This window comes from Littorina saxatilis, linkage group LG16 (assembly GCF_037325665.1).
Source record: "Littorina saxatilis isolate snail1 linkage group LG16, US_GU_Lsax_2.0, whole genome shotgun sequence".
Taxonomy (NCBI): domain Eukaryota; kingdom Metazoa; phylum Mollusca; class Gastropoda; order Littorinimorpha; family Littorinidae; genus Littorina; species Littorina saxatilis.
Window position 1 is genome coordinate 25,075,220 of NC_090260.1, and position 22,500 is coordinate 25,097,719.

At 40.8% G+C, this 22,500-nt stretch overlaps 1 protein-coding gene and 2 long non-coding RNA genes across 3 annotated transcripts in view; all 3 read right to left on the reverse strand.

Annotated features, from left to right (window-relative positions):
- LOC138950679 (uncharacterized) overlaps positions 1-22,500 on the reverse strand; it is a 363,039-nt gene that overhangs the window by 32,762 nt on the left and 307,777 nt on the right. The window lies entirely within an intron of this gene.
- LOC138950651 (uncharacterized) lies at positions 3,394-14,799 on the reverse strand. The gene is made up of 5 exons (XR_011450760.1): positions 14,181-14,799; positions 12,121-12,189; positions 10,977-11,071; positions 8,531-8,701; positions 3,394-5,627 (listed from the first exon to the last, which is right to left on the reverse strand). It is a non-coding gene; the product is annotated as an uncharacterized lncRNA (long non-coding RNA).
- The window catches only part of LOC138951340 (uncharacterized), a 10,898-nt gene continuing 3,207 nt past the window's right edge, over positions 14,810-22,500 (reverse strand). Inside the window, exons 2-5 of the mRNA XM_070322961.1 lie at positions 21,889-22,410; positions 20,324-20,469; positions 18,139-18,357; positions 14,810-14,960 (exon numbers count right to left, since the gene is read on the reverse strand). Coding sequence (XP_070179062.1) covers positions 14,810-14,960; positions 18,139-18,357; positions 20,324-20,469; positions 21,889-22,020 — 648 coding nt within the window. The 5' untranslated portion in view covers positions 22,021-22,410. The remainder of the gene's footprint in view (positions 14,961-18,138; positions 18,358-20,323; positions 20,470-21,888; positions 22,411-22,500) is intronic.

Consider the following 22,500-nt stretch of genomic DNA (forward strand, 5'->3'; position numbering starts at 1 on the left):
AAAAGTAGAGGCTCATGTACGGAACATGCCTGTTTGTCTTAATAAATTCTTGTACAGTTATGAATATGGTCTGATTGACATTCCGGGAATATTGCGGGATGCCTTTCAATAATATTTCAATAAACTTATAATCAGTTATCAATTGACAATAATCGTACATCTCTACACAAGGGTCAATGCAACAAATAGTGCTCAGCAGTCTCCCTTGGGTAACCGCACTCACATTTGGGGCAATCCTTGAGGTGCCGCTCACATAAATCAAAATTCAAATCACTCAAACCAATACCATACCTGTCAAGTCCTACGCATTCTGCGTAATTCTTACGGATTTTCGGTGTTTTTTGGGTCCTACGTCGTATACCTCAAACCATACGCATTTTCAGCATTAAAAAAAAAAAAAAAAATTTTTTTTTTTTTTTTTTTTTTTTTTTTTGCTGGCATGGACTGCCGTTCATTCATTTCTGAGGAGGAGCTTGCACCAGCCACACAACAGAAGTTCTGGCATGATGTGCGCCAGTTCTACATGGCCTGTGTGAGGAAAATGTTGAATAAATTTCCATTTGGCAGTGAAACCCTGCAACACCTTCAAGTGCTGGATCACAGTCTGGGAGCTGACACACTGACTGCCTTCTTACAGGTCAAAATTAACTCTGATGCATGCTGCCATGATTTTAAGGTGACTGGCAGCATGATTGACAAAGCAAAGATTTGCACAGATGAATACAACAAAGAACACAAGTGACAAGTGACAAAAAAAATGAACGAACAAGAGTGCAGTGTAAATGTATTACATGTAGGCTAGTGGTAAATAAAGAGCAGTTTGTGTAGAAAGGAATTTATGTGTTTTACTTTTAGTTTGTGAAAACCAATCTGATTGGTTTAGTGTGTATGCGTGAGAAGTTGAATTTGTGCGTTTAACCACATCCTGATCCACGCATTAACTATGGTTTTTGATCCCCAACTATGGTTTCTTATGCCATTTACTATGGTCAGAGGCCAAAAGTACTTGACAGGTATGCAATACGCAGTCTGCAATTATGGACTTTTTCAAATCTATCTCCAAAATAATAATGACATGGTACTTTAAAATCAACGTTGATTGCAGTAAAGTAATTGACTGACAATTAAGGTTGTATGTGGGGTGCCTAAAATTTGAACTTTTCTTATTCCCGAATATTTTTTGTGGGCGCAGAAGCACGGGGCAAATGGTATTGTTTTTTTCTGGAGGGGGATCAGACAATATAAAACCAATTAGAGGCCGAGTTGCCTGACAGAAAGGCCAATTCTAGCCCCAGTCCATGCCGGTTACATGTAATTAGCTATGCACACATTTGAGATCGATACCCAACCTTACTGAGCATCAGTTCTTTGCGTTATTTTAATTTTCTTGTTTTTCTTTAAAATAAAAAAGGGAATGGTTTTATTGATGTCATTATCTAGTCAGCATAAATGACTTTTATGGATACAGGAGAAAGTGTTAAAATGTGAAGATTTCAAGTGTGGTTTGTGGTCATCTGCTTGACCACTTAAAATGTTGTTTCATTTGATGATACGTTTTGTTTGGTGTTCCCGCTTGAATGTGACAGTAAGTTGTACAATGTTACTCTGTGTGTGTGTGTGTGTGTGTGTGTGTGTGTGTGTGTGTGTGTGTGTGTGTGTGTGTGTGTGTGTGTGTGTGTGTGTGTGTGTGTGTGTGTGCGTGCGTGAGTGTGTTTGTGTGTGTTGGTGTGTGTGTGTGTTTGGTAACCGGCTTTGTACAGCGGGACCACCTTATTTTGTCATGTATTTTTATTCATTCTGGAGCTTTATTAAATAAACTGCCCATTTCAATCACAACTCTGGTCTGGTCTTATTGTCAGTGTTGCATAAATGATTGTATGTGAGCTTGTGAACATACAAAGAAAAAAGAAAGAAACATTCTGTGTCGAAATATCTTGACTAAAAATCAGGCCGAAGACTACACCTGTTGCATTTCCTATTATGCTCAGGCAATTATAACTGAGGGCGGAAGCGACAATGATTCGTTTTCCCCCCAGATAACATTAATTTGTAGAGACAGAAAAGGAACACGCACATTCTGGAACTGATTTGTGTAAATAACTGAGAGGGTGTTTTGTCTGTTTTGTGAAACGGTCCTCACACATTTGCAAAGTTCCACAGTTAGGCAGCTGAATTAAAGCATTACATAGTAATGCATAGTGTAAACTCTAGGCCTACTTCAAGGTCTTATTACTTCAAGATGCATACACGTGCTGTTATATCTGTTAGTGCTTGCCGGACACCAGTGCTGATTAAAATGGCTTAGATTGTTACTAATTTGAAACTACAGTATGTCCTTTTACGTGTTGTGACAATTTTGTTGGTACCGATGATTTATAAAAAGACTTTTATCACAGGTTTATTTCGTATCAAACATTTATACTTACTTTCAAGTTCGAGTATAAGTTTACTTCCACGAGGAGAGTCTCTCTGTGTGCGCGCGCGCGCGCGTGTGTGTTTGTGTGTGTGCGTGCGTGCGCACTTAAAGATTCTTGATTTTGGAACATAAGCAGTTTATCTGTCAGGGAGTTGTGTGTGTTTTCATGGCTGCGTGTTCTTTTCCCTCTCATTCTTCCTCTCGGCAGTCCGGCTTCAGAGTCATTTTGTTCCTCCAGGCTCAAAGCAGAAAGCAGCAATGTTTTAAAACATTCAAAAACAAGGATTGTATGTGAGTGTGAGTCATAATTTTCTTTTAAGAACCGAATCATAGCACCACAAGGTTCAAATATGTGCACAAAGCAAAAATAGTGCAAAGCAAAAATTAGGAAAGCAGCATATGGCCATGACTGGAGACACTGCTTTTTGTATCGATCATTCTGCAGACGTCACACTCTGGAGAAAATAAAACATGACAGAACTCAGTACTGATGTTCTCTGTAAACCATGATTTACATCTTTTACCTTATTCCATACGACATTGCGAGTTTTGCCGTTGTTTCCCTGATAATAAGTCTCGTACTCAGGCACTGTTTGTTTTTCCTCAGTTAATATTCAGAATTTTTCCACGTTTGTTTTGTTGTTGTTGTTGTGCTTGTTTAATTTAGGTTTGTTGTTTTTGTTTAAAACACTCAAACATACGCACACATCACACGCACACTTTTACTTTTTAAGTTATAATAAGTATTGCATTCAGCCACTGTTTTTTTCTCCTCAGTTGATATTCTGATTTTTGTCAGTTTTTGTGTCATTTGTTTTTGTTGTGCTTGTTTGATTTAGGTTTGGTGTTGTTTGTCGTTGTTGTTTGTTTAACACACACTCAAACACACACACACACACTAACCAGACACACACACCACCACCACCACCACCACCACCACCACCACCACCACCACCACCACAAGAATAGGTTTACACTCACTTTTTCCTCCACGTTTTAATTTTGGCAATATCATTAACCCAGGATTGCAAAGCAGGGATCATTTGTCAATTTCATAACAACGTACATACAATTTCAGCTGGTTACTGCAATAAAATGTGCATCATCACAGGTTTCTGCTGGAATGACAGTGTCTTATGTGTCAACACAAAATACACACACACAAAATGGGTGTGGTGCTGCATGCCCCATAATAGATCCTAACTTCACCCTCTAAAGCTCCCTGCAGATGCATGTTTTGTGCACAAAAATAGCCTTTTAAAATATGCAGTATACAAAATAAAAATGCAGACGACATTTCTACATTTGATGGGGGAGTTGTCCTGTATTAGAATTATTTATCAAATAATTAAAGTTAACCAAAGTATATGTAATAAAACCAAGGAGTCCTCTGTTAAGTAGCTCAACACAATGATCGCAGCCCAGGGTGCTAACACAGTTAGGGTATGTTGTTCAAGACTTGGAAGGTCAAGGTTTTAAAGTATGCTTCAGTAACGGAATCTTATAACAAAGCTAAAACATTTACCACTGAAGCAAAACCATCTCTGAACAATTCAAAATTGTCACACGTACTAGTTTTACATTTTAAGGATCTTGCCAAGTGCATATCTTTTTATTGTGAAAAATTTGTATTGCAAACAAAAGAAAACACAATGTCTTGTGATCTGTAAATGTTCTTGATACTTAATACATTACAGGGAACCTTATAAATTGTTCAAGTGAAGTACTGTACAGCCTATTTAGCTTGTTCATTTTCTCCCTTTAACCTTCGCCGGCACTCGTGGGTCCGTGCGGACCCAGAAGGGTGTTTGATTGCAAATATCTTTTAAACGAGTTGGAATTTTTTAATGAGCTTTTAGAAATGCCTCAGACACCTAACAAGCTATCATCTCCTAAAAGCTCATTAAATTTCAGTGATAATTAATTAATTAATTAATGGTCAAATTTAGACTACACACGGAAGCATTCGTGGGGACGTGCGGACCCATACTTCTCAAAGAAGGAAAAGCGTGTATACCCTTCCGAGGCACTCGTGGGTCCGTGCGGACCCAGAAGGGTGTTTGATTGCAAATATCTCTTAAACGAGTTGGAATTTTTTAATGAGCTTTTAGAAATGCCTCAGACACCTACAAAGCTTTCATCTCCTAAAAGCTCATTAAATTTCAGTGATAATTAATTAATTAATTAATTAATGGTCAAATTTAGACTACACACGGAAGCATTCGTGGGGACGTGCGGACCCATACTTCTCAAAGAAGGAAAAGCGTGTATACCCTTCCGAGGCACTCGTGGGTCCATGCGGACCCATACTTCTCAAAGAAGGACAATTGTGCAAACCCTTCCGTGGCACTCGTGGGGCCATGCAGACCCATAATATTTTACCAAATACCGTGTGTAGTCTAAATTTGACCATTAATTAATTAATTAATTATCACTGAAATTTAATGAGCTTTTAGGAGATGATAGCTTTTTAGGTGTCTGAGGCATTTCTAAAAGCTCATTAAAAAATTCCAACTCGTTTAAGAGATATTTGCATCAAACACCCTTCTGTGTCCGCACGGACCCACGAGTGCCACGGAAGGATATGCATATTTTTCTTTCTTTGAGAAGCATGGGTCTGCACGGCCCCACGAGTGCCACGGAAGGATATGCACATTTTTCCTTCTTTGAGAAGCATGGGTCTGCTTGGCCCCACGAATGCGTTCGTGTGTAGTCGATAACGAGTGCCGGCGAAGGTTAAGGTAATTTTGTCTCAACAATCATGTTATCTGCTACAAGTCTATAAACTGCTGTAAACCTTTCTGCCCTTGAAGTAGATTCATGCCCTTCTGTGTGGGCACCTTCTTCTTCTTCCTCTTCAGTGTTTGCATTTGGATGTGTGCTCTCTGGCCAAGTCTTGTTGCACAGGGGTGGCAAGGAAAGGCAACCCTCTCAGAACGTGTTGCAGAGTCTGTTCTTCCTACCCTAGCCACAGTCCGCTGTAGGTGCAAAACCTATCCTTTTGAGGTGTACCTTCAGACAGCAGTGTCCTGTGCGAAGGCGGAAGATGGCTCTCTGTTCTGTGTGAGTAAAATGGGGATATGGTCTTGAATGAGCTGGTATCTGTCTGTCTTTTTGTTGTTGATATAGACATCAAAGAAGCTCCAGCACCAGCCAAGTGTTGACTGTTTTCTTTATGCGTAACCTAGTCCTGGCAGCAGCTGTTGTCCATCTGTAAACAAGCAAGATCATTATTATAATATATTGATGGTGTATATGTTTTACCAGAAAGACGAGTAAAATACCACTTAATTTTTGAGTCACTTGAGAAAATGTGACTCTATGTAATCGGTCAGTGTTAGTCTGTCCGGCCGGCCGTCCGTAGACACCACCTTAACGTTGGACTTTTCTCGGAAACTATCAAAGCGATCGGGCTCATATTTTGTTTAGTCGTGACCTCCAATGACCTCTACACTTTAACGATGGTTTCGTTGACCTTTGACCTTTTTCAAGGTCACAGGTCAGCGTCAAAGGAAAAATTAGACATTTTATATCTTTGACAAAGTTCATCGGATGTGATTGAAACTTTGTAGGATTATTCTTTACATCAAAGTATTTACATCTGTAGCCTTTTACGAACGTTATCAGAAAAACAAGGGAGATAACTAGCCTTTTCTGTTCGGCAACACACAACTTAACGTTGGGCTTTTCTCGGAAACTATAAAAGTGACCGGGCTCAAATTTTATGTGAACGTGACTCATTGTGTTGTGAATAGCAATTTCTTCCTGTCCATCTGATGCCTCATATAATATTCAGAACTGCGAAAGTGACTCGATCGAGCGTTTGCTCTTCTTGTTGTTTTAGTAATGAGGCATACATGCAGTTGAACGATCATATCTTGTGATATCTGCCCTCTGAAAAAAACCTACTATTCAAAATGTACTTTTACATCTTGTTTTTTTAACTTAGGCTTTTGAAGATCCACATTTACCACCCAAAAGGAGCCTGGCGATACTGGCATGCTTTAATTAAGATGACGTGTTACTCAGAAATAGTGCTTTTAGTTATGCGCTATAGAAATCTCCTTAATAAATAAATAAATACTGGTGGTGGTTCACTGCAAAGCATAACCTGATATGATTTCTTCATAGCACCTGACTGGAAATGAAGTTTCATACAATAAAAACTATACTGCGCCAGATTTACAGCAGTTCTGTTGAATTCACACAGTCAGAAAATTTCAAGGCTGTCCTCAACATTCTATGCTCACACACACACACACGACTTGACTTCACTTAGGAAGGTTATGTGATGCTTAAATAATCTGTCTTGCCACTATTTCATCACAAGTAACCACTGTGTTTATTGCTGGTATGTGCCGGAGTGGAGGGATAGTCTTACCCCATGTAAAAAAAAAAAAAAAAAAAAGCCTGGCAGGTGATCTGAGATGCCTTTAATAACACAAAGCTGCCTCTGTAAACAATTCTGCTTTTACACATGCTATCCCTTAACTTGGATTCATACCAAAATCAAGCCTAGCTTCATAGGAAACAGAATGTTACTTCAGCATTTAGAATTATGATCTTATTCCATGTACACGCCTTGGCAAATCTGACTCGATCACTACAGCAAGAAGTCAGTGTGTTGATTGTTCATATGTGACCAAGTTGAGGGATGAGCTTATCCTATGTTAAAGCCTGGCCTGAACTGAGACGGTGAAGAGAAGTAGTGTGCCTTTAATGACACAATGCTTTCTTTGTAAGCAATAGATTCAACATCTCAGATCTGGTCAGGCCTATACAAATGCCATCCCTCAACTTGGTTCATACAAAAATCATGTGCCTGGCTAGAGAGTGGGGATTTGTTGTTCTCTTTTTCGAAATCCAAAATAAGCAAAATCAGGTCTTAACAAGAAGGGCAAAGCCCATACGACTCACATGCTTTACACATTTTTCCTACCAAAATACATGTGACCTTGACCCAAGGTCAAGGTCATCCAAGGTCATGCAACACAAAGCTGTTAATTCAAGACATAGGAAGTACAATGGTGCTTATTGGCTCTTTCTACCATGAGATATGGTCACTTTTAGTGGTTCACTACCTTATTTTGGTCGCATTTCATAAGGGTCAAAGTGACCTTGACCTTGATCATATGTGACCAAATGTGTCTCATGATGAAAGCATAACATGTGCCCCACATAATTTTTAAGTTTGAAACAGTTATCTTCCATAGTTCAGGGTCAAGGTCACTTCAAAATATGTATACAATCCAACTTTGAAGAGCTCCTGTGACCTTGACCTTGAAGCAAGGTAAACCAAACTGGTATCAAAAGATGGGGCTTACTTTGCCCTATATATCATATATAGGTGAGGTATTGAATCTCAAAAACTTCAGAGAAAATGGGAAAAATGTGAAAAATAGCTGTTTTTTAGGCAACATTTATGGCCCCTGCGACCTTGACCTTGAAGCAAGGTCAAGATGCTATGTATGTTTTTTGGGGCCTTGTCATCATACACCATCTTGCCAAATTTGGTACTGATAGACTGAATAGTGTCCAAGAAATATCCAACGTTAAAGTTTTCCGGACGGACGGACGGACGACTCGGGTGAGTACATAGACTCACTTTTGCTTCGCATGTGAGTCAAAAAGGAGCAAGTCTTAAAATGGGAGTGAATTTACAGATGTTATGAACAAGAAGTCTGCGTAAACAGGGTCATTAATAGGAAGGAGTCTTAGATTGGGGTGTCTTAAAAGGGGCAGGGGTGGGGTGGTGTGTGTGTGTGTGTGTGGGGGGGGGGGGGAGTCCACAGTAATGACCATAAAATAATCAAAATAATACTATTAGTCATCTTATTCTCTACCAAATTTCTAGAGGTCAAGACAATGATACAGATTTTTTACTTGTGTCACTGTTAGTGTCATTCTATGAATAACAGACCAATAGAAAGAGAGAGAAAGAGAGCTCTGTGGTTTTTTTTTACCTGGGTTCATGCTCAGTTGCTTGAAAATTGACTTGTCAGAGGTTCTTCTTCAGCCTTACACCCACATGCAAGAGAACTTGTACCAGATAATGAAATAAGTGAACTTTGAAGTGCATTCATAATTAAAGCCCAATCATGTGGTTCAACCTACCTAGTCTTGAAAAGCCTGTCCGAAGAAACAGAACAAGCACCCTTCCGCAGACCTTCCTAACTGGAGAGTCTTGGTTGTAACCGCACACTTTCTAAAGTAGTCCATAAGCAGTTCCATGTGCCTATGTTTTCACTGGAACCAGCTCCTTTGTGTACCTGTGATCTGGATGAGCTGCAACACATAAAACTTTCATATGAACACTATGTCATAAGTACACCAGTTAGCATACATCAAACACCGAGGAGCATCACAAGATATGTTCTAAGGAGGTAACAACTATTGTCACAAAGTGTTTATGATACAGCCACAGGCACATGGCACTGAGTGGTCAATTGGTGAGGGGGGTGGGGGGGGGGGAGGGGCAGAAGTTCTGCTCAGTCTTGTCTACTGATACAACACTTTGTGGTGGTGTAAGGCAGGGAATCACACCCCAACCACTGGCCCCGCCCACCTGGTGTCGAGTGCCTGAGGATACATCAGTCCCAGTCATGGCTGGCCCCCGGTTTGACCAGACAACTGCCATGTATGGGTACATTTACTTTACAGTACAGATTAGTTTTCAATAGCAATGACATCATGGACGCACACCTGCCCAACACTGACACTGACAGCAAAATCAGCGAACAAACGTGATAAAGAGTAACTAATCGTCACAAACATCAAAATGCTTTGCATTAATTTTCTTGAAGAGGTCATTCTTAACCAGATAATCATTTATAGGCAATTGAAGATTATTATTCCACCTACAGGCTATCACTCCTATGGCTGTTACTTGTAACACATTTCATTTCTTAAAATATGTTTTGTAAAGTACATAGATTTCACTAAAAGGCACATTCCTTCTCATGAAAACAATTTGGCTCACCGTCTCAGATCTGGTAGGGCTTTAAAATGGGATAAGACATGATCTCCAGGGGTCGACACTAACTTATTTGGCCTGGGGCCACACTGGCCCCAGAGATGGAAATTGCTGGGGCGGAAAAAAAAAAATCTGGGGCCCACTCTCAGTATTCACGTGCGGCAATGCATTGTCTGTTTTTCTTCATCGTACTGAAGCCAGGGAAATTCTTTCAACCATTTGACATTGAAATTACGACAGCGCTTCGCGCTTTTGGCTGCATCGGTCTCCTTTTTTCGTTTCTCTCCACCCTGTTCTTCATCTTCATTTGACCATGTCTTTTTACACCAGGGATGTGTCGCCACATTTTGCGTTTGGCATTTGAAGGCGATACTTATCTCTCACGCTAAAGAGCGCAATCTGGGAGTTATTTCCCTTACGACATTGTCCTTCGACGATTTGAATGTGTTTTTTTCTTGACTGCGGCATTGATCGTAACGCAAATTTCAGTGACGACTTTGACTGGCGATTTTTAGTGATTGGCTCTGCTGGCATTAGAATTTTCGGTTTGTCATTGTTGGAATTTATCCTGGGGCGGAGTGGGCCCCAAGCTTCGGCAATGTTTGGGGCGGAACACAAAACTCTGGGGCGTTCCGCCCCCCGCCCCCGCTAGTGTCGAACCCTGATCTCTTAACTTGTTCACATACCCCAAAAAGTGCGATTGTGTTATGAATAAATGCTGTAAAAGCTACCTGTACTAGTTCATTAAAAAAACAAATCACAAAATGTCACTTCACCACAGCATGCAAACAGTGTGTTTATTTCTGGTATGTGTCTAAAGGCGGAGACAGACGCACAACACAAAACCCTGTTTTCGACAAAAACACCATCTCAAAACGTCGGGGAAACACATGTTTTTAAAGAGGGGATGTCACTTGCGAAACACACAGATGAAGCGCGGTGCGTGTTTTCACAGAAATATCGGTCAGTGTCAGCTTAACCCGTCCAGCTATCGCCCTGTGTTTGAGTTTGTAAACAACACGGCTGGCAGTGCCCACTGATACGGTCAGTGCCCACTGATACGGTCAGTGTCCACTGATACGGTCAGTGTCCACTGATACGGTCAGTGTCAGCTTGACCCGTTCAGCTACCGCGCTGTGTTTGGGTTTGTAAACAACACGGCTGGCAGCGCCCACTGATATTATTGCCTCTCTTCAATCGTGACAGGATCCATAGACTCTAGTTAGGATTCATGGGTCCGATACTACCCTGAATCGGTACCACATCTGAGTCTGCCATTTTTTTCTATCTCCGTGGTGCCGGAAACCGAGTCACTTGAGTTGATCTTCCGCGTTCATTGGCTGACTACCAAAACGTGTTTTTAGATTTTAGAGCATGCTCTAAAACCCAAAACACGATGCAAAAACACGAAACAGTGTTTTCTGAAACGCGTTTTGGGGGATGTCACATGGGAAACACGCTGTTTTGTGTTTGTTTTGAAAGGAAACACTGTTTTGTGTTGTGAGTCTGACATGGCCTTAACACAGACACACACACACACCATACACACATACACCAAAGCAACACAAAAGCCGAAAACATGCCTACCATCTAAATGAGGATATCCAGTTCCAACTGTCTTCTGCCAATATAACACTGCCAGAGACACCATGGTGTAGAAAGTCAGTTTAAAGAGAGACTACCTGGAAGAAAAATATATATAATAATAATAAAACACCCAGTGCAATAGACATACTTTCTCGTTAAAGGCTTACTTTACTATGTAAAAACACAATCACAGTCTCAGATCTTGTCAGGCTTTTACTTGGGATAAGATCATCCCTCTACTTGGACGCATACCAACATAGATTAGCTTGAATGTTTGTGAAAATATCCCATATTTTGAGTTAACTCACCACAGCAAGCAGTCACTGAATATATATTTTATTTTTTGGTATGTGGCCAAGATGGGAGACAGTGACCCACACTATAGTGACAAAGCAAGTGGGCCTTTAAATTGTAAACTGTTATATAATATGTGCATTTTGACTTCTTCATAAATTATAACCCTGATGCAGGCAGTCATCAGTAGTGGTTTAGTACCTAGAATGAGAAAAGAATGAACTTGCAAGAAAGAAACTGAGTCAAAATCAAAATACCCTTTAAATTACATTAGATTCCACGGGGCAGACAGGGTTTGAAGTTAGAAAGCTCTGAAAATAACTCTGCTATTTGAAATTGACTAATAGTATTAACTTATAACGTCATACATGATACATGATACAAACAAATGAACTAAGGCTTTTGAAGATCCATATCCAATCCTGCTACACAAAGGCACAAGCAGAGGTTGAAATTGCCAGGGTCATTTTCCATCCCCATGTAGCCTGGATTTAATTACTGGCATGTTTTTTTGTAAAGAGGTGTGTCACTCAGAATGACTGGAGATGGTTCATTCAATGCAGAGCATAAAATACCATTGATTTCTTCATGCCATCTGATTTGCCGGTGAATTCACAGGGCGAGAACAATTCAAGACTGGCCTCAACATTTTATGCTGACTGTAAATTGTAATTATATAATATATCCACCCTAGCTAACTGGTACACTAATCACTTGCTCTGGCGGACTTCTTTTTCCAACATCATAAATCTGTTATTTGTACTTTAGCCTTTTGTGGTAAAATATTCTCATTACCAGTTGCACTCACAATCTATTGCTAGTGTATTTTGGAAATGATCAAAAGCCTTACTTGTGTTCTATGACAGCACCATGTCACTGTTGCGGGAAGAATGAGGCAGGGCTTGGTAATAACTGAGACCTGCAAGTAAACAAAACATATTTAGAATCTCATCATGTGTTATTTTGTTATAATTATCTATGTCATGAGGTCTTACATTGCAATAACAAACACACGCATAACTTAACTTAGCAAGGTGTTCTATGTGCTAAGAATAAGAGTAATTGTTTAATGAATTAACGCTGAAGAAGCTACTAGTTGCTTAAACAAATTCATAGCAAAATGTCACTTGATCACCACATCAAGCACACTGTATGTTCATTTCTGGTATGTATGCAAGTGGAGGGATGATCTTGTTCCATGTAAAATCCTAGCTCAGCTGATCTCTCTCAACTTGGATTCATACCACACATTAGGAGCCTGGCTGTTTCTGTTCAGTGGGCATTTCTCCATTTGTTTTATTTGAATGCATTTCTTAAAAAGAACACTTCCTCTGCACAGCAAGCAGTCAGGATGTTATATGAAGTCTTATATCGCGCGCGTATCTCCAGACTCGGACTCAAGGCGCAGGAATTTATTTATGCCGTGTGAGATGGAATTTTTTTACACAATACATCACGCATTCACATCGACCAGCAGATCGCAGCCATTTCGGCGCATATCCTACTTTTCACGGCCTATTATTCCAAGTCACACGGGTATTTTGGGTGGACATTTTTATCTTTGCCTATACAATTTTGCCAGGAAAGACCCTTTTGTCAATCGTGGGATCTTTAACGTGCACACCCCAATGTAGTGTACACGAAGGGACCTCGGTTTTTCTTCTCATCCGAAAGACTAGCACTTGAACCCACCACCTAGGTATTACTAGGAAAGGGGGGAGCAAATTGCTAACGCCCTGACCCAGGGTCGAAATCGCAACCTCTCGCAAGTGCGTTACCACCCGACCACCCAGTCCTTTTTGTTCCAAATCAAACGTTGTTTTGCTCCAACCAAGACTGCAGATCTTGGCAAACATGTGGCATAAAAACTAGATTTGATGACCTTACCCGTACTCACCCTGAAAAGTGCCGATCTAGATTTTGCTATTTTAACAGAGGGGACAGAGGTTGTACCTAGCTCTCCTCATGCAGACACCGCATAACAAATATGTGTAACAAATCCAGTTGCAACACTGTAGTTTCATGGCTTAATTTCATTGACTGATTGAGTCAGCAGTAGTGAACTACTACATGTCAGTATGATCATACCATTACCTGTATTAGGCCTAAAAAAAAATAGGTGTGGTTACGGTAACCCGACCTACCCTATTTTTTGGGGCCGACCCTATAACTTTTTATTACATTTGTCAAAAAAATACACACAAAAAACAAGTAAACGAGTGCAGACAACACAATGAAAGCGAAAGCGCCCGAGTCGCACACTTATTTCTCTGTCAAGTAGGTTTAATTTGTACACATTAGAAAAAAAAGTTTAAAAAAAAAAAGTGATTGCCTACCTTCCTACCCTATTTTTTTGGGCTATGTTACCGTAACCACACCTATTATTTTTTTTGGCCTTAGTGAGTATTACAATTGGAGCAATCTGCAGAATTGTTACCAATACATCATCATAACAGGAATTCCTCAGTGCATGAGACATTGGTGTGTAGACATATAATACATAAATATGTAGATCTTTAAAACATTCAATGAGTCATGGGACTAAAAACTGCCAAAGCCTTATGTGGCAACATCACAAACAAACAAAATTAACCAACCACAAATTATGTCAACCTCATGGCCCTTGTACTTGTAGTTCAAGTTGTACTGTTGTACTAGCCAACAGACATAAAAAGGAACTTAGCTCAGTAGGTGTTGATTGCTCTGCGTCATTATCAATATCATGATGCAGTGAGAGTCGAAATGCAGTTCAAACACAGACAGAACAAAATGGAATCTTTGAGTTTGAAATTGAATGAAAAAAAAAAAGTAATTTGTATGGTCATGGTGTAGAAGTTTTGAACTTTAGCGTTGTAAATTCATTGCTCCGAAATCTAACCCTCCGATTTATGTCCTAAGTCATTTACATACCTTTGGAGTTTTACGGAATGGGTATAACGTCCTTTCATCTAATGATCTACTGTGGGATTTTGCCCATGCAGTCGCCGTCACTGTCTCCTTCAGTCCTTGACCTACTTGGAGTCCTTGCTGGGTTGAATCGGCTGAGGAGCGAACCCATGACGACTCGCAACGCGAGGAACCAGAAGAGGAATCTAGGTTTATTCTGCGTGTTTTGGGCCTGCCGACCCTACTTGTAGTCCGATACAACCGGCACGTAGCTTCTTTTCGCAGGGCGAAACCGCCCCACTCGTGACAGTTCATCCGATGTCCGCCATGTTTCAAGTTACAAAAAAGTAGAAACGATCTAACGAATAACTTTCATTTCAAGCACAGTCAAAAAAAAAAAAAAAAAAAAAGTACAAAAGAAGGGGTGGAGAAAATGGCATTATCTAGACAGACTCAACTCGGATAAACTAAGAGGGACTTAATAACTACTGAAGATTGAGAGCACAGCGGACGTCCTGTAAATTCCCGATCCATTTTTTACCCTTCCCATTTCGGTATACTGTTCTCTGCTTGTGACGCTACGCAACAGGATAAGAGATATCCTGAGGGTATAAGTGATACTCCCACATACGTTGCACAAGCATAATTTGACGTTACCTTATATACGGTCCAACCGGTGTGCAATGGGTGGCCAGCTGAGGAGTAGACAGGACCTGCGTCAGTTCAGTGTTGAGTAGTTCTTGTGATGAGACAGAGTTGTGCATGACGTCATTTGATGAGACAGGGTTGTGCATCGACCCCGTGCTGAAACACACGCATACCTGTCAAGTCTTACGTTTTTCGCGTAATTCTTACGGAATTTTGATGTTTTTCAAGTCTTACGGCGTAAGCCAAAGATCGGTTTTTACAAAACAATTTGGTCAAATAAAAAAAAAAGATCGCAAAGGTTCGTCCGAGAACAAAGTAACAGCTAAAAAACCTTGCGGTAACTGATCCGGCGGAAGTACAAGGCAACGCGCATGTGCACACCGTCAGCACGATCTGACTGAGTACTGGATAAGGATAATGATAAGGATTAGATTTTATATAGTCCATGAGGGTAACCTCACAGAAATTCGGGCTGCTTTCTCCCTGGGGAAAGCGAGCTGCCATACAGTATACGGCGCTACCCATTTTTACACCCCCGGTTACACCCCCGGTATAGGGGTGTGTATAGGTTTCGCTCGATGTGTTTGTTTGTTTGTTTGTTTGTTTGTGTTCGCATATAGATCTCAAGAATGAACGGACCGATCGTCACCAAACTTGGTGAACAGGTTCTATACATTCCTGAGACGGTCCTTACAAAAATTGGGACCAGTCAAACACACGGTTAGGGAGTTATTGGTGGATTAAAATTATACAAGGACTTATTATAGAGGAACATCTTAATGGTCAAAGGGAAATAACCATTCTCACTCAGTTACTGCCACCAACTGAGAAGGTTATTTCCCTTTGACGGGGGTGTTTTTACTACCACGTAGGAATTTCTTGTTTTTATTTTTTCCTGCATGCCTGTATTCATGTTTCCAAGCCCTGAGACTTAATGCCGTGTGAGATGGAATTTTTTTACACTTTATTTCAAGTCACACGGGTATTTGGTGGACATTTCTATCTATGCCTATACAATTTTGCTAGGAAAGACCCTTTTGTCAATCGTGGGATCTTTAACGTGCACACCCCAATGTAGTCAATCAATCAATCAATGAGTCTTATATCGCGCAAATTCCGTGGGTACAGTTCTAGGCGCTCTGCAGTGATGCCGTGTGAGATGAAATTTTATACGGCCAGTAGATTGCAGCCATTTCGGCGCATATTTACCTTTCACGGCCTATTATTCCAAGTCACACGGGTATAGGTAGACAATTATTAACTGTGCCTAAGCAATTTTGACAGGAAAGACCCTTTTGTCAATCGTGGGATCTTTAACGTGCACACCCAATGTAGTGTACACGGGGGGAAGTTCGGACACCGAAGAGAGTCTGCACACAAAGTTGACTCTGTGAAATAAATTTCCGCCGAACCTGGGATCGAACTCAAGCTGACAGCAGCCAACTGAATACAAATCCAGCGCGCTACCAACTGAGCTATATCCCCGTGTACACGAAGGGACCTCGGTTTTTCGTCTCATCCGAAAGACTAGCACTTGAACCCACCACCTAGGTTAGGAAAGGGGGGAGAAAATTGCGGCCTGACCCAGGCCGAGAACACGCAACCTCTCGCTTCCGAGCGCAAGTGCGTTACCACTCGCGATCGGCCACCCACGCTTGACCACACGCGACCTCAAATTAAAGCAGTTACATGTACTGTTGTTGTTGTTCATGGTATCTTCAAGGTATTTTCTCACGTTGTGCGAAGTTTTAAGCCATAGAAATGAAACTAAGGGAGTTGTGATGCATTTTCGAAGAGCTAGCGATCGAAAGTGAAAGCAGCCGGATTCCTGTCACATCCGATCATGTCGGATTTGTTTTCAAAACACGCGCGACCTCAAACTAAAGCATTTACATGTAATATATTTGTTGTTCTAGTATCTACACAGTATTTTCTCACGTTGTACCAAGTGTGAAGCCATATAAATAAAAAATAAGGGCGTTATGATGCATTTGAACAGGTAGAGAGCGAAAGTTGGCACCGGATGTGTGTCACAACCGATCATAATAGGACTTGTTTTTTGGGGCGCGACCTCAAACTAAAGCATTTACATGTCATACTTTTGTTGATCTGGTATTTGTCCTTGATTGTTGAGACACACATGAGTTTCTGGCTTGTAACCTGTGTGTTTTACATGTTCTGTTTGGCTAAAATGTTCTCTTTCGCACATTGTGGTGGGGGTTTCCATTCATGATTGAATCACTGTGCTCAATGAACGAATGTTGAAACACACTTGTCTTGTGCCTTTAGTATCATGTGGTGTTTTTGTGAATCACTAAATGAGTCTGGTTGGAAGTGTACTGTCTTTGTACAATTTAGGTGATTCTCAGTATCTTAATATAGGTCCCTGGTACAATTTACATTTAAACATGCTTTGCATTTCAAAATTACATAAAACAGTGTAGTTCAGTGTTGAGAAAAATGTGTTTTTCTTATTATGTGTTAAATAAGGCTGATTTCTTGTTTGTGTGTGTGTGTGTGTGCATGTATTTAGTTCTTGTGGTGATTAATCTAACGTCTTCTGCAATATTGCACGTTGTCTTATGCTTTTTGGTGCAAACTTATGGTTTTGTTAGCAAAATGTTATGGTGAGAGTCCACAAGAGCTTGACAGGTATGCACACGTCACTTGATACTTCTTGTTAACCTGAGCTATATTCCCCTTTTCTTATTCACAGAGTTACAGAGATTCGAGTTACGAAATTAACTGTGAGGATGCGTTCCATTTACACGAGGTTTGGAAGGAAAACGTCGGCGCAAACAGGAAGGGAGACCACTAAGTTGATCTTACTTATGCGACGTATGTTAAGGCCCTTAGTGAAGGAGGCAACCAATTTTACAGAGGTTATGAACTGAAGGTTTGAGAAAACAAGGTCTTAAAAAGGAGGGAGTGTTGTTTGTTTGTTTTTTTCGTTCATGGGCTGAAACTCCCACGGCTTTTACGTATATGACCGTTTTTACCCCGCCATTTAGGTAGCCATACGCCGCTTTCGGGGGAAGCATGCTGGGTATTTTCGTGTTTCTATAACCCACCGAACTCTGACATGGATTAAAGGATCTTTTCCGTGCGCACTTGGTCTTGGGCTTGGGTGTACACACGACGGAGGATAAGGCACTAGCAGGTCTGCACACAAGTTGACCTGGGAGATAGAAAAAATCTCCACCCTTAACCCACCAGACAGCCGCGGCCGGGATTTGAACTCACAACCTTCCGATTCGGAGGCCGATGTCTTATCCACTACTCGACTGAATACCGGTCCTGCTATATTTGGCTGTTTCGTTGTTCTCAAACCTACCTCTTGACGCGGGGCAGGTAGACAGGAACGGCCAGGTGTTGGGCGGAGAGGTTTCCATAATAGGGATTTTTCGTGGAGTCCTGGCTGCCGGAAATAGTTGTAACAGAAGTGGCGTCATCACTGTAACGCGCCTTCAGGTCGTCAAGGTTACTGCCACGTGACAGCGTTGACGCTCGGGAGGCGGAAGAAGGGGTGGAAATTCCTCCGTCGATCAGTTGTCTGTAATGGAATGAATTTGCGTTAATGTGAGGAAGGGACTTGTGTGTGAGAGAGAGACAAAGACAATTCTTTATCGAGGGTAATAGATAAAGCAGTGATCTGCTTTTTTACGTCCAGCCCTCGCCCTAAACAGGGAATAACTAAAGACACAAAACACTTCTGCATTTTTAAACCGATAACTGAAGTAAGAACTTATTATACATATGTACACAAAATGCATTGCATAGAGAGCGAGCGAGCGAGCGAGAGAGAGAGAGAGAGAGAGAGAGAGAGAGAGAGAGAGAGAGAGAGAGAGAGAGAGAGAGAGAGAGAGAGAGAGAGAGAGAGAGAGAGAGAGAGAGAGAGAGAGAATCAGAATCAGAATCAGAATGTTTATTTGCGAAAACTCATATTGTTTATAGCAAAAGGGTGCTGGGGGGTTGGGTAATCGAACGATCCACGAACATCAGTGTACATATTGGTTACACAAAAACAATGCATCGTGATTCGGTCCGAAGCATCCAACTTGTAATCCAAGTCGGGAAATAACTTTTCCGTTTCGAACACGGTATTGTTCCATATCGATCGCGGTATTGTTCCATATCGATCGCGGTATTGTTCCATATCGATCGCGGTATTGTTCCATATCGATCGCGGTATTGTTCCATATCGATCGCGGTTTGTCACAAACACACATGAAATATGTGTGCCCTGTAGTTTAGCGACAATAGTCAGTCTGGCATGGCACGGAGGTAGCACTGTACCAGTGTAGACACGACATGAAGGTCAGTAGTGAGATGGTCGATTTCTTCTCTAAAGACGTTGCGGTCGACTTGGGGCAGACGCCGGACACACGGGGGCGTTTCCTCCTCTTCTCGGAATGACGTTGTCTGTGCTGTTTCGCAGTCGTATGTCAGGACGTAGTCGTCTCCCCTTGCAAACAGCGTCTTCTTTCCACCTTTTCTTTCGCACACTACTTTTGTGAGAGTGCGGTTCCTCTTTCTGTTTAACAGTTTCTCTCTAAGTCGCACGTTCTTTGAGCAGTGTGAGGCTAAGTCGTAGACATCATCTGGTTCAAACTCACGGTCCGTTGCTGCCAGTTCAGCTGTAGTGGTTCCGTCGTCTGCTGTCTGTGACGTCACAGCACTACACACCCAAGGGTTGACATTCTCGCACGTGGTTGAGCTTGCAGTGTCACAGTGGGCAGGTGCGTGAGTGACACTGGTTTGCACATCCTGCACGTGCTGGGTAGAAGAAGCACGGCTATTGTTGACAGGGGCCTCTACCGATGACGCTGTGTTCTGTTCCGCTTCAGCTGCTTTGCGTTGCACGAAGTTCTTTCTTCTTGTTTCATCACGCTTTACTTGTGACCTGCTTTTCTTCCTGTAGTGGGCTATGTTGGCTTGGTCTGATGGCGGCCCAGCAAACCTCAACACAACTGTTGTACTGTCACCTTCCCCCTGGATTTTCCAAGAAGATAGCCCAACTTCGTCCACTAAGTTGATCAGGAACTGTTCCAGGCGATGTGGCAGTCCCGTTTGTGACATTTTTGGTCGGCAATAGTAGCTTAGGAGAAGATACTTATCAAATGTTGCGGAGCTCCGAAATTTGCGTCCTTCTCTGGTGGTAAGGGCAGACCACTCTCTCTCTCTCTCTCTCTCTCTCTCGAGAGAGAGAGAGAGAGAGAGAACCTGAGGTGATAGTGAGAAGAAGAGATACAGAGACAGTCAAGCAGACAGACACACTGAGAGAGAGAGAAAGACAGACAGACAGACAAACAGACAGACAGACAGACTGGCACACTCGTAAACAAAGAGACAAAAACAGACACAGTGAAAGAGATCGACAGACAGACATCCTGACAGATAGAAGGAATCACACACACACACACACACACACACACACACACACACACACACACACACACACATACACACACACACACACCTCTCTCTCTGTCTCTCTGTCTCTCTCTCTCTCTCCTTACCCAGAACTACCACGAAGGTGTGCATTCTTCATGGCATTATCTCCCTTGTCCTTGCGACACTTTCTCCTCACCAGGGGCATGATGAGACGTAACAAGATGGCGCTCACGCCCAGGATCGCCACTGTGATGCCCGCCCACGCGATCACCTGAAATGGGCAACGTTAAATCAGGGGAAAATAAATAAGCGACAATGAAATAAATGAAAATGAAAAAGTGAACAACAGATACATGAAAAACAAATAACTGAAAATAAATCTATGAAAAATAAATCTATGAAAAATAAATCTGTGAAAAATAAATCTATGAAAAATAAATCTATGAAAAATAAATCTGTGAAAAATAAATCTATGAAAAATAAATCTATGAAAAATAAATCTGTGAAAAATAAATCTATGAAAAATAAATCTATGAAAAATAAATCTATGAAAAATAAATCTGTGAAAAATAAATCTATGAAAAATAAATCTATGAAAAATAAATCTGTGAAAAATAAATCTATGAAAATTAAATCTGTGAAAAATAAATCTATGAAAAATAAATCTATGAAAAATAAATCTGTGAAAAATAAATCTATGAAAATTAAATCTGTGAAAAATAAATCTATGAAAAATAAATCTATGAAAAATAAATCTGTGAAAAATAAATCTATGAAAAATAAATCTATGAAAAATAAATCTGTGAAAAATAAATCTATGAAAATTAAATCTGTGAAAAATAAATCTATGAAAAATAAATCTGTGAAAAATAAATCTATGAAAAATAAATCTATGAAAAATAAATCTGTGAAAAATAAATCTATGAAAAATAAATCTGTGAAAAATAAATCTATGAAAATTGAATAAGCGAAAAATAAAGAAGTAAAAAATTGAAAAATAAAGTGAACAAGAAAATAAAGAAGTGAAAAATAAATACGTTCAAAACAAGTGAGACCAAAAAATGGGTTCGTCGTCTGCAGCATTTGTTTATTTTTGTTTGGATGGTTATTGGTTGTTGTCTTTTGTTCTTGTTGCGGCTGTTGTTGTTGTTGTTGTTGTTGTTGTTGTTGTTGTTGTTATTGTCGTAAGGCATACTTTTATGAACAAATTTATGAATTTAGTTTTAAGTTTCAAAGCTGAAATGCAATCAAATAATCAAGACTGGAAAAAAGAATGATTTGGATTGAAAAGAACAATTGAATTGCCACAGTGCGCCTCAACTTTTGTAATGGACCGGTATGACGTCATCATAGACATTTATCGAAAAAAGGGATTGAAAAACGCATCTGGAGATATCATCTGGAAGTATTCCCGTGTAAATTCAGTTTCATAAAACAATGTTCAGAATGTTTTTAATTGCTCTACACACACACACACACACACACACACACACACACACACATACATACACACACACACACACACACACACACGACAACACACACACACACAAACAAAAGACAACAACAAACAACAAACAAACAACAATAACAAACAACAACAAACAACAACAACAAACAACAACAACAAACAACAACAAACAACAACAACAAACAACAACAACATTACGACAGCTGCCTCCAATCTCACCTCTTCCGCTTTGGTGAGACCAGGGAAGAAAGCCGAGTCTTCTTCTCCGAAGGGCACGATAGTCTCTGCTTTCACAGTCGTAGTGTAATTAACACCATTGGAAGATAGATCCGAACTGGTTGTGTTGGCCATAGTTGGGGCTTTTATTCTATAACCGAGCTCCGAGGGTGAACTTGTGTTTTGTGAATATTGTCCACTACCTCCTGTTGTATCTCAGCTGGTTTTTCCCTGACCAGTATAGTATCACACACTCTCCCGTCGAGTTTTGGAGCACGTGAAATGGAAGGTTAAGATGGTGACCTTGAGTTTGATGAGTTTCCCCTTTCTTCTTGACGGCTTGTGTTGCTGCTGGACTTGTTTTCTGTAATGATCACACACTCTCTTGTCGAGTGTTTAGCACGTGATGTTGAAGGTTTAGATGGTGACCTTGACCTTGATGAACTTCGCCTCGTTGCTTCTTGAGTTGTTAGGTCACGAAGTAGAAAGTTGAGTCGTCTGGTACTCAGGGCGTGGCTTGTAAGTCTGGAAAAAATCCGAAGAGGAAAGTTGTGAAAATGAGTGAGAGTGTTGTCTGTCGGTTCGTTCCCCTGGGACAAGGTCTTTGTCGATGTA